This window comes from Lepisma saccharinum, chromosome 10 (assembly GCF_977018435.1).
Source record: "Lepisma saccharinum chromosome 10, izLepSacc3.1, whole genome shotgun sequence".
NCBI lineage: Eukaryota > Metazoa > Arthropoda > Insecta > Zygentoma > Lepismatidae > Lepisma > Lepisma saccharinum.
In genome coordinates, this window is record NC_139238.1 from 14,160,452 (window position 1) to 14,176,140 (window position 15,689).

Sequence of the window (15,689 nt, forward strand, 5' to 3'; positions counted from 1 at the left end):
GTTGACACAGTGGCGGCGATTAGGGGGGCGAGGGTGGCAGTTGCCCCCCTTCTTTTTGCTACTTTTGCCCCGGCACTATGCTAAACATTATCTACAAAGGGAAATATACTGTCTTTGCCCCCCAGATTTGGCATCTGGCCCCCCTGTTTTTGGAACCCAATCGCCGCCACTGTGTGGACACATTCATAGTCTTCTACTGCCCAGTCAAGCTCAATCAGATATCAACCGATCCGGCTGGAGGCGGAAAGGGGAATTACTTTGTAACGCGGGGATATTCCGAGCTCAGTGCTTGGCAACAGTGCGCGAAACAGGACTAGCGATAACTCGATGACGTTTGTCGGTCGGCGGCTTTGTTAAGGGGAAGACAATATGCTGAAATGGAAGCAGCGTGAGGTCGGTCTGCGTAATTCTGCTCCGGTGAATGACACGAGTAGAACCGGAATTAATAAGTGGCGAAAGCTTCCCTAGGAAAGGCTTCGTGCAAATGGTTAGGCAACTCTATACCTTGAATCCGTAATCTATATTTGCATTGTTCATAGAGGGGTTGGGGTACACAAGTAATTCGTTTACACTCTCTCAACTGTGAGGACATAGTCTTAGTCTGCGTTGGTTCTGCGGTGTCCTGTGAAAGTTGTTCCTTCTTTCAGATGGAGCAGTTTCATTGGACCTCAGTGGAATTTTCTTTTTCTAATTTCCAAAACGAAACTAACATCTTTACAAATGAAAAACCATAAAGGCACAGTTGATGTTATTCGTCATCAGAAGCTGGCATTCAAGGGTTACACATGGGAGAATTCCTCGAAATAGTTTGTTTGGCACCAGTAGTCAATTCTGCTATTTTCTTTGCAGTGTGGCCAGGTAGAACCCCTACACGGCAACTGTTTACTATCGCTTTTTCAAGTGTGTATTGCACTGTACACCGTGTTATGTCACGTTTGCTGCGCTTTATTGTGTTACTGTATGTTATATTGTGATCAACCAATGGTGTGCCCAAGGGAGAATGTTCAAATTCAAATTCAAATTCTTTATTTACGTGGGCGAGGTTCAGCCTGAGGCTGTTCTGCCAGCTAACCCGTGTGATCGATTACATTTAAATTTACATTTCTTATGTTATTACAGTATTAATACAGTGTGCAATAAACTGTATGATTTAGTTCCAAAATCTATTGATAAAGTAATTGTAATAAATGTATGAATAAAATGATACAAAAATTGTGAAAAGACAACAACATAACTCCTCCTTTGGGCCAGTATTCCTAAACAAGGACGTCAAAGTCAGGAAAATATGACAAAATGAGGCCCGACTACTAAAAAAGTAATGTAAACCCCCTTTCGAAACTCTGGGAACGCCACTGATTGTTCTGTGCTGTGTTACGATACGCAGAGTGGCGCATATTGTATCTACTATATCAGTTGGCAAGCCTGTCGGAACGCAGGTATGCGTGCGCAGAAAGATACCATGCTTAGGCAGATGGAAGTTTGGCAAACAGTCTGCCATGGAAAGTTCATTTCTTCAGACACGAATAGTGGCACTGGACGCATTCTTCCGAACGGGTTCCTTCTCACTGCACTGAGAAGCATCAGGACGCCAGAGAGATACGCCTCCTCCGATCTGGAGACTTCTGTTGCCATTGGTTCTCTATTGTTTGACCCATCGTATCATGTTTGTGACGCTCTGCCACGGGTTGACGGCGACCTTCATTGGATCGTAGTCCATTACTGCCACGATTCAGTATCTGAACCGACCAACGTTCAATGCAGACTGATTGCGAGACTTCCATCTGCCTAAGCATGGGAGACTTCTGCGCATGCGCACCTGCTTTGCGACAGTTTTGTCATCTGATATCGGTGGATAAAATATGCGCCTCCCTGTATTATCGATATGTTATATTGTGCTGTGCTGTTCACTTCTGTATTATGTTATATTTTATTTACATTGCTCTTCTACCGCCTTAGCCAGCCCCCGTGGCGGAGTGATTAGCACATCGCGCTGCGACGCCAGGGGTCTCCGGGTTCGAAAGCTTGGGCATGGACGCTTGTGATGTCTATTCATCAATTTCATCATATCATCACTCATCCCCATTTTCGCAAATTAGCCAAAAGTGGCAGAAGAATCTAAGTGAAATAAATCAAATTAAAAAAAAAAAAAAGAATCCTACCGCTTTAGGTTATTCCCGAATTTGATAATAATAATAATCCGTCGCGCAACAGCCCATGTAGGGCCTAGGCGTACCTACCGACTGCCGGTCTCCCTCCCACGCTTTCCTTCGTCACCTCTAAGCGTGGAGATCTTCAACCAGTATTGGAATAGTCGGGGGGTCAGCCCGACGTATCCCCAGCCGTTATAGTAGGTCTCCGTGACCGGATTACGCTCACTCACACGGAGCTCCCCAATTTCCTCACGATGGTGGGTTGCCACCTTAGGGTTGGATATTTGCATGAAAGTAAAGAAAGGATAAACACACGCTATACCCAAACTGGGACTCGAACTCACGATATCCGTTAGCAAGATCGGGAGTCTAACACTACACACCAATGCATTATGATACATGTTGTGTTGCAATGTGCTATGATGATATATCAAGGGCGTAGTGAGAGGATTGATTTTGGGGGCTCAACCTCCTGAAATATCTGTGGAAGAGTAGTATTAAAAACAAAGCCTGGCAAATTAGCTGCGGCCCGGACTGTACACTATGTTGCAATGAAAAATGTTCTCAAGCTTTAACAGCGGCGATGGAAGTCGATGCGCTGATCACGCATCATCCAGTGAAAAGCTACTTCGCCTTTGGCCTTTGAAGAGCTTTTACGCCACAAAGTTTAGTTCTTTGCTCACTGAAACTTCTTTCTGTTCCCCCTAGATGAGGCGATGCCCGCTATGATGGCCGCAGAGAGAAGCTTGCAAGAGCTGGACAAGAAGGACATCACGGAAGTTAGGGCGCTTCTCAAGCCTCCAGATGGAGTTCGCCTCGTCATGGAGTCCATATGCATAGTCAGGGGAGTCCCACCCATAAAGGTAAGTACATAATATTCCTCACATATTCACATGTGCCTTTTCCGTCCTAAAGGCACCGGACTTGGCTGACACTTTGGAGAGTGTCCTCATGTTTTACCGATTCGATCAGTGTTCTCCAGCGTGTGGAACTGCTGCCCTCAAGGCACCATGTGGTGCCAGAGCTGAAGTTTGTTTCTGTTGGGTCTTAGCCACGTGGGCATAAAGGAGGAACGAAGGAGCCGATGCTGTCGTCAAGTCTGCTGAGCTTCTGCCAACCAAGAACCACCATTCTTGACACGTGGCAGGAAGAGTGGAGTGAGGTAACTGAGAACAAGTATCGGGCTATCATAGCTGCATGGCGTTCCTCGTGCCGTCTCTCCCGTCGAGAACAGGCGTCTTAACTCGATTTCGTATTGGACACAGCCTTGTTTTGTTAATGTTCGGCGTATTCTTATCGAATGTGCCGATTCTATTTTTCTCAGGCAAAGTTATAGTCTTTCCAACTGTGTATCATCCATGTTGGGAGATTATGACAGTGTTTTAGCAAATATTTATAGCTCTTTGAGAAGAGCGAGTCTCTTGCACTGTTTTTGAGGAAATTTTTAGTATCCTTACCTTTCTATTGTGTTGTGTACGTCTTGCGCAGGTTCCTTTATTACCTTGCCCTTTTAACCTTTCTCAAGAGATTCTTAAAGCCCTTTTTTAACCTTAGGGTAAGGGTTTTAGATAAGAGGATTTTTCCTCGCACCTTGAAGGGTGAAAAGTGGCCATATGTGACGATGTACCCATAAATTGTAATCCGCTCATTCATTCACATGTGATTTTTTGCATATACTTACACTTGTCCAGTTTGTGACTGTCTTCTACATCCACAAATAACAGTATTTACTTTATTTCTATTGTGTACAAGTTTATAAAATTAACAGGGAACCATTGAAATTATGAACGCTGTATCAATGTCGATATTTGTTTTAAGTTGTTGATTTCGTTTTTGTTATATGTTAGAAGATGGACTTACTCGTAAATGTCTTGCGTTAAAAATCGCAAATGAGTTTGTATCGGATTCTTCGAGATGAAATAATAGTTTAAGGAAGATAAATTGTGCTCTTTTAATTCTTGCAACGTAAGTTATATACAACGTTGTAATATTATGGAAACCCAGTTGAGAGCTGAGGACATGAAATTACATTTTTAAATTCCTTCACGTACTGTATGGACTTTTTTGGAGCGGGACACTGAGGGACGAGGTCCTCCAGCCTCCTCTCGCCAATCACGCTACGCAACCCTCTCTCTTGGTATACTTTTGCGTAGATTGCTTATCATAGCTGTTATTTCGCCAAGAGCGGTAGTGTCCCGTTTAGGATTGGAATATGGAAGAGAATTCGAGTATTTGTAGGGAGAAGTTTCAGACCTTGGTGCCTATTAATAAAACCAAGGTGTGTATATATATATGTTTGTGTTTTCTAAGATTATTGTACTTGAGGAATAAATATAATAAAAGAAAAGTATATACAGAATATGAATATAAAATATAACAAACAGTGTTTCCAAAATTTCTAAATTGACTTGTATATGTTAAGGATTTGTTTCATGCTGATATTCAGCTTGAAAATCTTACGAAAACTTATAATAATAAATATAATATAATACTAACTTGGAATATATGATATTATCTAGTAAATTTATTGAGTAATATAGGTTCTTAGACCTTAAGCCTCCCAAAGGAACAGGAGTTGCAAGTAGCTGGTTTTCCAGAAGTAGCATTCCAAAGGCTTCTTCTTATTTTGCTTTCAAGGAATTTAGGCTATCTTCTTCATTAAGAATAAATAATAAATAAGTAATGAAAGAGAATTTTTATATATATTGAATAATTAGAACATACCAAATTATAAGTCCTTAGACCTTGAGCCTCATAAAAGAATCAAATTAAATGGACTTCCAGAAGATAAGTAAGTTCCAAGGGCTTCTTCTTCATTCCATAAGGTTGTGGACATCTTCTTCATTCTTCTTAATGATTCTCATCATATCAAAGTTCACACTATACCAGTTCCCAAATTTCCATTATTCACTTCGCGTCCATACATAGTCAAATCTTGATAGAACCACACTTAATTCCACACTATCAATCCGTTTCACAGGAACGACAATGTCCTCACAATCGCCAATTAGTTTCCACCAATTACCCATACGACTTTGCAAGTCACTAGTTCTTCAAACTTGCACTGCCTCTTAAGGATTTTATATAGAACTTCCTTCGATTCAAGGCGGTTGGGCCCTCCTCATAATATCTTAGTTCATTTTGATTCCATCAATCTGGAACAAATGAAACAGAAATATAACAAAATGACGGCTCCGCGCGCATTACGGTCCATAAACACCCACACTAATTTTAATAAACAAAAAAACAAAACTTACATGGTGCTTGTGGAGAAGTGGGGGAACAAGTGTCAACGAGAATAAGAAGCTTTGAAAAAAAAGAAGGTATCATACATTGTGAACTATTGCAAAAACATTTTTGGGAAAAAAAAGTTTCGATAAAATCAGAACCTGAGCCGAATGACATTAGTTTTCACCATTTTTCAGGGAATAAGCTGGGACGTATAATTGTAAAAAACTTGAGTTAACATGGGAGTAAGAACGAATCCACTTCGAAAATAGCTGTATATTCCTTGAAAAAGCGAAAATATGCTCAATATGATCGAAAATCTATCACAATATGCTCCATCATGTAGAAATGGCCAAATATATATACCTAAATATGCCGTCAAAACGCACCTTAATTTAATTAGTTTCGTCATAATATGAATTTCTATATAATTGAGTTACCTTCAGCAAAAGAAATATGCTGTCATGAAAAAAGAAGACAAAATTAGCCCAACCTCTATAGTCCTTCTTCTTCTCCTTCCATTTCTCATCCCGTTTCCTCCTTTTCTTCAAGCGTGTTCTTGGAAAGATGCTGTTGCACGCAGAGAGTTATTTCCGTAAACAAAGACGCTTTATTTCAGTTCCAGCTTCACTTAGAATTAAGAGTTGGGTAACGAGAAGATATGCGAGAGCCAAAAAAGAAGATATTAAAACGGGGAATATTCTCGCGTGGCGAATTTTTCTTTCGATGTCTGGGAAGTATCTTCCCGGAACGCCTGGCCTTAATAGAGGATTTTCTCAAGGTATTTAATAATAAAGAGCAAGGTCTATGTTGCGAATTGCTGTTTTCCTTATTACAAATCTACCCGTGTGTATTTCAGACACGAAATCATTAACCGTATATATCTCATCAATTCATCCTCGTACGTAGAAATAACCAAGAATAACCAATCTTTACTGGGCCAAAGTTAACTCTATTTAGGCTTGCTTCCCTGTTTAATAAAACACTAAAAATGCTGATAAAGGCAGTATTTATTATACAGTATAATTAAACATTATATACGTAACGTTTTCACTCTCTTACAGTATCTTCTTCAGACAAAGACTCAAACTCAATAAAATAAAAATCGAATCGGAAGACTCTTTATTTAATTTAAGTTGGAATCTTTGTCAGAAGAAGATCCTGTAAGAGGGTGAAAACGTTACGTTTATAGTGTTTAATTATATAATAAAGACTGCCTTGATCAGAATTTTTAGTGTTTTATGGACCAAAGTACTCAATCAGGAGGACGGCTGCAAGGTTTGATTTGGTTATTGTTATTCAGCATCGCTTTTCTGTCATTTTTGTCTAATCGCGATGATGAAGGTGAACAATGATATGTTGAAGTTGATGAAGCAACACACACAAAGAACACCCATGCTTAAGGTGACCATAATATTTTGACCCAAAAACGGGCCATCCCAAGGAGACCAGTTTACCCCCTCCCCCTTTTCCTGAAATATTGGTTAGTCCTAATTATAAAATTATTGTTACTATTTATTAATTATATTTATTAAAGGATAGATCGCAAAAATGATACATCACAGACAATACACGAAATATGATCTCCCGTTGTCAAAGCTATTACTATTAATTTTTATAATCTCGGTTTGACTTACATAGCGTTTCTCGTCCTTTCTGATCATCCTTTGATGTTAGCCTATGCTGAAGTTGAGTAATGCCAGAAGGGAAGAACCAATCTTCTTGAGTCAGATATATTCTTCATCAATCGTTTATAATTCACCCCAAAAACCTTACCGCAAGATCAAATACAACTCTAGAATTTTCTTTTGAGTTTTTGTCAAGACGCAGGAACTTTAAATTCTTTTTGCAATCCCGTAAAGAAACTGCATGCTTATTTTGCTCTACAAATAACTGAACACATACAAAACAATGCATCTTTTTAGCACGAAATGTGTCTCAAAGTTAGACTTGGTTTTCAAGATAACTCGTAGACCTTTATAAGACGAGACAAATAGTGGCTCTTTAACAATATGGACGAGACGACCGGGACACGCCTCTGTCCCGGTCAAAACGGGAGGTATGGTCAGCCTAGATGAGGCCGGGATTCAATCCCATAACTCCTGGCGTCGTAGCGCTTTGTACTGACCACTCCGCCACTGAGATCAAGCACGTGGCTGAAAAGGTGTGTTCCAAAGATTTTATCTTGTAATCAAAGAGCATTCTGCTTCTCTCCTCGTTGGAGACATGTTACAATATCGTATCAATCCATAGGATTACTCTTTACTTTATTTTAACTTTCTCTAAGCTTCATTTCACCTAAGCTCATTCACTTGTTCACACCAGCTGTCCATTCCTCTCAGGTATTTGAATTATGCACAGTCGAGTGTTAAGCAGACTTTCACTTCCTGATATATTGAGGCTGCAAGTTTTACAACAGGTAAATAAGGAGTAAGCAGCTTACGATAATAGGAAGGTAAAAACTCACGTATAGGAAGTCTCCAGAGACAGGGGTTTAGAGGAGCGGACAGACTGGCAAGGGACACACTTTGCGATTAGATTGGAAACCGATAAGAGCACATTTGGGGGAGAGATTGGAAGGAGGAGTTATCCTGACTTAGGTCAAGAAGTGACGAAGCCCAGAGAGAGCTCAGTTTTATTATACTCAACGTTACTAAATTCATCATCATTCTTCTAAGTGTAGACAGGTAACTATCCTAACCATTACATGCATGATTCAGGTTCAAAGGTTCACAAAATCGAGCGAGTGGCTATTTGGCATTTCTAGTTGTTTAAGGTATTTTATTTCATTTGTGCCTTTTCGCACCCAAGCATTTAATTTGTCGTTATGAAAAGTGCTCTCATCATTTATGAGGATGAATGATGGTTAGCTACATCATCCATTGGGAGTGGCAGGTTCGATCCCATCATTCATTAGAATGAAACGATATTACATTAAAACCAAGCACGTTGCCAGGATGGAGAGAGGCTGAAGCCCCCCCACCCCCTTTTCCAGAAATCCTTCAAATGTTTCCTTGGTTTGTAAAGTTGCCGCTTTTTGTAAATGTTATGTAGCTGCAGCGAGGCTGCTGATAAGGAATAAGCCCGCCCGGCCCGCCGAAATAAAATTCTGGCTACTGGCCTAACTAAAGCCACTTCTTTAAAGTGGAGTTTCAGTCCCGTTAGCCTATCAAGTCTAAAATAGTCATATTTTTTGTGTCGTTTTCTTTGGAAACATCGAAGTAAAATTGATTCAACAATGAGCGGTATGCAACCCAACCAACACGTGTTATGTGGGTTGCATAGCACGTAGGCTTTAAAATGTTTAATTGTATTTCATACTTTACGTTGCTTTTCTGTCACTTTTGGCTGATTGAAATGGTGAGGATGAGTTATGAATTGATGCAATTTATGAAGGGTCACTCACAAGAACCACACATGCCAAGACCGAGACCCGGTTGCGAAAGTGATTTGTTAGAACAACATTGTATCATTCACCGATTTCTTAGTGGAAATTCTTTCTTTAGAGTGCGTCGTTATGGAAACAACAAATGCAGCGTAGTCAAAGCTAAGGAATACATCTTAATAAAAAAAGTTAATAAATACATAAATTATACTTAACAGGTTGACTGCCGTATTTCCCAGGTAATTGTGATCCCGTGGTAGGTGGGGGTTTCTGTGGTTACTAGAGTGCTGGGGGGGGGGAAGTATTTAGCTCGAGCGCCAAATAGTTTGCACGGACGACGCTAGATAGCGTACGGAATTGAGAACTTCTTCGCTTCAGCAGGCAAAACGAGCGGTATACGCTCGAAGCCCAGTAGTATACGTATAACCGTAATTTGTCTGTAGTAGTGGGGCCTGAAATATGCATCGTGAAGTGAAAGACGAAGTGAAATTGAAACTTAAGTGAACATAGTCATCATCTTCATGATAAAATTAAGTTTAGTCTATCTTATCAATACACAGTGATATACGAAAATGAGATACCGGATGATCAGAATTAAAGTTACCCAACTCAGAGCCCTCTGTAGCCAGATCAAGGCATCGTAGAACTCTGAAATTTGGTGAATCCACTATGCAGACCATGGGAAAGAGGATGGCGATAAAAAAAGAAATAGTTCAATTTTCCCCCACCAGGTTGAAATGTGGCGCTGATGGGTTGTAATAATGACGTAAACTGCTCCAATTGGTTATGGATTTGATTTGCCTTTACCTTGCAATCTTGCAATAAACGAGAGATTATTTTCTCGCAACTTCCAGCCACTAACAAATGTCTTTCTAATTAATAGCTCAGCCAAATCACTTAACGGGATTATTTGTACAACCCATCATGGAAGAACAGCGCCACATTTCAACCTGGTGGCGGAAAATTGAACGTTTTATCGCCATCCTCTTCCCCATGGTCTGCATAGTGGATTCACCAAATTTCAGAGTTCTACGATGCCTCAAACTGGCTACAGAGGGCTCTGAGTTGGGTAACTTAATTCTGGCCACCCGGTACATGATTGTGGGCTGAAACTTCCAAAACGGATATTTTACATACATGTGTCTAGGATTAAAATGATATTCGAATGTATACGCTCAACAGTAGCATGCTCGAGGGTGGCAGGCTCGAACGAGTACGAGCGAGCGAAAAAGGTCCCCTGCAGTACTCTCTCTGCTAGATACTGTGGCAACATCATATGATACATTTTGATTTCAATAATAGGCTAGTAACCCTATGGTACTCGTAGCAAGGGAATGAGTTTTTTATTGCTTTTGCCATGAGTACCTATTTTGATACTTTGTGCAAAATAAGAAACAAATTGTTTGAAACTCGCATCTATTCCTCAGAAAATGGGTCTGTATTTATATAACTATATTATAAAACCGTGGATTAGTGTACAAAGTAACAAAGATTCCGTAACTACGCATGTTAGCACAGATCGACATAAAAATGTATACGTTTTAATAAGAAATGTATGATCGATCGACTAGGGCGACGCTGAAATCAATATGTAGCACAGTTAAGCCTTGTCTCCATGTTAATAAAACATTAAAATACTGACGAAGGCAAAATTTATACTAAAAACGTAACGTTTTTACCCTCTAACTTCACAATTTATTGTGAAGTTTCGTCTGAAGAAGACCCTGTTAGAGGGTGGAAACGTTACGTTTTTAGTGTCTCTGTTTTTATACTATAAATTTTGGTCAGTATTTTAATGTTTTACTAATGAAATGGATGTATTTAATTTCAATTCTATTCACTTTTTGATAGCCGGCCCGTGTGGCTAGGGGTCCTGGGTTCGAATCCTGACCTGGGCATGGATATTTGTGAGTGTCCATTCATCAATTTCGTCATATCATCACTCATCCCCATCTTCGCAAATTAGCCAAAAGGGGCACAAAAAGCGAAGCAAAATAAAGCAAATCAAATCAAATCACTTTTTGGTCAGTTAGATTTCTCTCTGGTGTGCAAATTCCCACTATGTTAATTACAAGTACTATGCTAATATAAACATAATACTATTATAATTCTCCAAAAACTAATTTCGCAGTAATACCATTATTGTTAAATGAATCACAATTGTGTTTCAAAGTCAAAGGGGTGGAAATAATCATTGGAGCAAAACGATAGTACATTTGGAGAAATATCGCTTTTGCTATTTATGTCTCGGGATAATTCTCCCCAAGCCCCTCCCCTTTGCATTTCATGTGATATAGTTAATGAATGTCCTTTTCTCTGCGTTCTCATTCATGCCGTCATATGCATATTTGAACAGTAACAAAGCTGACTACGGTAATGAAGTTAATCGTAGTGACGTGAATTGAATTAGTTGATTCAGAAAGGTCATGTTTTATGATGTACAGTATTCATAGCTTTGTGAAGATATTTGCATTTGTGACAATTACAATCCAGATTTGTTACTAAGAATTACTGCTTTTTTTACGTTAAACCGACAATTGAATTGCAGATTCATTTACGATGTTTGTGAGTCTTTTTATTGCATTTTAGTTTGCACGACGACTCAATGTCCGAGTGTGGTGAATGCTGGAATCACAATCTCGGCAACCAAGGTTTCTGTTCGTGGCCTGTCTATTCCTTCTCAGTAACCTCTCGGAACTCACGCGTCTGGTTGATTACACGGTGTAACACCCACTGGTCCACTTCGTTGATTTGGTGTCAAGTAGTGTATTTGGCGTACGCACAGTTTGCAGTACGATGTGGAGCGATGTAGTGTGTGGTGTATGATCACGTGGTCCATGCTAACTAATCAAATGAACCTTTAAAGCAGAAGGAAGACATTTGTTGAATCTTCTGAACTTGAACACCGCTGTTCATATACTTGGTTGAACGTCATTGCCTTGCAGCAGCCTGACGCCGCTGAACTACACCTAGTATGAAAAAGTGCAGCGAAGTAGACGGGGAGTAGTGGTATTGACTGTACTACCAGCGCCGGAAAGTATGAACCCCCCTCCAGCAGATTTGCTACACTTAAAACAAGCTCAACATGCCTATATGAGCTTTTTGCTCTAGTGTGGTACCCCGTTTAATCCAAGATTTTTGTAAAAATGCCCTCGGGAATTTTTCGGAAAGTATGACCCCTCTAAGATTGAAGTGCATATACTTATAAAAGGCACTTCTGAGAGATTGTTGTCCATAAACTTGTCAAAAATATGCTTTTCTTGATATTGTATGATATCTTAAGTATAGTAACTGTTATAGTGCCCTAGCATGTATAGATTTCAAAATTTTGTTAATATTGCATTTTTCAGAAAATTCTATTTATAAAAATTAGGTATTTACAGCTTAAATATTGCATATATCAGAAAAATTATAGAGACATAAAATGTAGAGAATCTCGAGTAGAATGTGTATACAAAATTTCAAGTCTCCAGTACTGATAGTTTTTGAAAAATCTCAAATTTAAACAAATTATCGATTTTTTCAAAAAACTTCTAAATCTCATCCAGAATTGAAATAAACAACTCTCATGCCTCTATCTTGAAAAATAGGTGAGTTATTCACGATCTAGAGAACTGTAAGATATTTTGAAAAATTTATAGAGACCAAAAAGTTGCATCTTGCCGTGCCGAGTCCAAAGCAACAAACCCCATGTCTCTAGGATTCATGGTTCTCAAGATATAAGAGAAACAAAATTATCCCAAAATTTCGGTATGTTGTTCAGGGGACCCGCGGTAGGTTCGTGCTAAGAAATCAATATATTGATTCTCAACTCCCACCTTGCTGGGGGAAAACAAACAATTTTATTATCTTCAGCAACTCTTATTAGTTCCTCAGATTCCTGCGGTGCCGCGCTGGCAGCACCGAGGTGGGATTAATACTTGAGCAAGTTCCTCAGATTCCTGCAGAGCATGGCGCGGCACTGTAGGATGGGGCAGCACCGAGGGGTATGGGATCAATACTTGAACGATGTGTGCGCATGGCAGCCCCGAGGTACAAGATCAATTATTGCCGCAAAACTCGGGCAGATTAGTTCCAAACAATTCCACCGCCGCACTGGGAACATGGCGCTGCGGTATAAATTGCGTATACGCTCAGCAGAAAAACGGGATGTACACCCAGAAGAAAAATACTTCAGCAAAAAATATTAGAGAAGAGCTCATGTTTCTGAATGCACCCCCAACCCACCCCCACCCACCCCCACCTACCCCCAACACACCCCCAACACACCCCCACCTACCCATACCCACCCATACCCACCCCCAACCCACCCACCCACCCACATCCATACATATTTACTTCCCGGCACACTTCTATTGCATCATGTTGTACAATATTAATTGATTAAATGGTTATGACATAATGTGATGATGTGGTGTTTTCTGATTGGTTGCTTATGACATAATGTGTTTATGTGTTACGTTTAAATAAGCAGTGTTTCTATTGGCTCTGTAAATCTATATAAGCCAGGGCACAGTGCAGATTCTTCACCATTGCTGGATCGGCAGTGGAACCCACAAGTGGGGGGCAGAACCTGAACAGGCTCCACCAAAGTATAGGAGACTTGAAGCATATAATTTGGCGGAATAACCCAAGTAAGGTCATAGAGACAATATATACTGATACAATAAAAGCCAATTTTTGGCAGGGGGGCCAAAGTGGTTCCTAAATACAAAATAATTAATATCTCAAGAACTAATTGACATAGAGCTATGCAGTTTTTTTTGTCTGCACTGGAATAACCCAAGTAAGGTCATAGAGACAATATATACTGATACAATAAAAGCCAATTTTTGGCAGGGGGGCCAAAGTGGTTCCTAAATACAAAATCTCAAGAACTAATTGACATAGAGCTATGCAGTTTTTTTTGTCTCTACTGGACCCAACTGATTAAGCATAGAGTTTTGATTTGAATCCCAAGAAATTGTATATAAATACCAAAGCCAAAAATATTAAGTGTATACACACATACACACATACACACACATACACACATACACACACATACAAAGCACAGTGCTGAACCCAACTGATATTTTTTATTCAGTATAAAGTTTTGAATTGAAACCCAGGAAATTGTATATAATAAACAACAACAAAAATGCCGAATCAAAAATATTGTAATCAATGCAATAAGAATATATCCAGCCCCAATTGGGCTAAGCATCAAAAGATTTGTAACCCGGACAAATACAGAACTCCCACAAAAATTTGCCCCAAATGCAATAGAAAATACAGCATGCAATACTTCACATATACACATAAAGATACTTGCTCTGCACAATCATCAATACAACCATCTACATCTGGTCTGAAAAGAAAGCATGAAGCACCTCTTAATGTCAGAGCAGCAAAGCAGCCACGCTATGAACCCATCCGTAGCAGTTTTAACGGCCAATTAAGGGATCACCGGTTTGAATCAGAGCCAAGATGTGGAATTGAGAATTTTTTGAACAATGTAAATCCTAATGTGCAAACAATTCTAAATACACAAAATGGCTCTTATAAGCTGTCCCTCAAATTGTTTGCACAATATAAGAAACCAAATGGCACAAAATTTACACAGCCCCACATAACAGAAACTGTATCGGTATATTCAAACGCAAATTTAGACAAAATAATAAGCAGATTGATGGATCAATTGAACATTAAACACTCTGAATTTGCGGCAAAAGAGTCAGGATGGAGCCTATGTGGCTCTCCGCACAAGTTATATGTTAATATTTCTGAATTCAGCCCATTGCGAGGATCTACATATTTGCCATTACCTGCCAATATCAAAAACAAAAGAGCCGTGGTCAATATAAAAAATACCGACCAGAAATGCTTTTTGTGGTGTATTTTAGCTGCTCTGTATCCAGTTTCAAGAAATCCAGAGAGAATAACTTATTACAAACAACATGAACATGATTTTGATGATGCAATGGAGGGTTTGGAATATCCAATGTCTGTTCAGAATATTGATAAATTTGAAAAAAGGGCCAAGCACATCAATGGCAAACAATTTTCTATTAATGTATTTATTTGTTCCACTGGCAATTGCCCGATAGCACCTCTCAGAATCAGTACACTTGATGATGAATCTGCTGTTCCGATTGATCTGCTCTTAATTGAAGGGGATGGTACATATCATTACACTCTGATACATAATCTTCAAGCTTTAGTGAGAACACAACTAGACAAATCCAATACAATATTCAAGTCGTGTAGAAGATGCTTAACTGTATTTGATGGTCAAAAAATGGTGAAGGGGGTTCGGGAAGAGAGTGCAGAAATTGCAAAAAACAAGTTAATTGAGCATCTGAAATACTGTGGCAACCATAAACCTGTTCATATGGTGATGCCCAATCCAAGTGAAAATTGCAAATTCAAAAAGTTTGAAGCCTTGTTGGAACACCCAGTATATATTGTCTGTGATTTTGAATCGAACCTCAAACCTCTTGCATTCTGCAATCCAGATCCCGAGGAATCTTCAAGTACACCATACCAGCTACATGAACCTTCCAGCTTTTGTTGTGTGGTTGTACAGGATGGTGTTGTTATTAAAGAATATTCATACATGGGACCAAATGCCATCAAAATATTTGCACATATAATAGAAAATGTGTGCCGTGACATAGCATCTAACATCTTATTAATATCAAAGCCCATGTTGCCTTTAACAGAGAAACAGAATGAAGATTTCAACAATGCAAAAAAATGCCCGGTATGTGATTCTGAATTTTCAGATACAAAAATCAAGGTTCATCACCATTCTCATACAGATGGTAAATTCTTAATGGCCCTGTGTAAAAGCTGTAATATTCAGATCAAGAGACCAAAATTTATCCCCATATTTTGCCATGGAGCATCCAATTATGATTTTCATCATCTGATCAGGTACGAGG

The 15,689-nt window shown here is 39.4% G+C and overlaps 1 protein-coding gene across 1 annotated transcript in view; it reads left to right on the forward strand.

Annotated features, from left to right (window-relative positions):
- Nucleotides 1-15,689, forward strand: part of LOC145994472 (dynein axonemal heavy chain 1-like) — a 1,132,367-nt gene that overhangs the window by 998,794 nt on the left and 117,884 nt on the right. Inside the window, exon 48 of the mRNA XM_083130607.1 lies at nt 2,859-3,013. Coding sequence (XP_082986733.1) covers nt 2,859-3,013 — 155 coding nt within the window. The remainder of the gene's footprint in view (nt 1-2,858; nt 3,014-15,689) is intronic.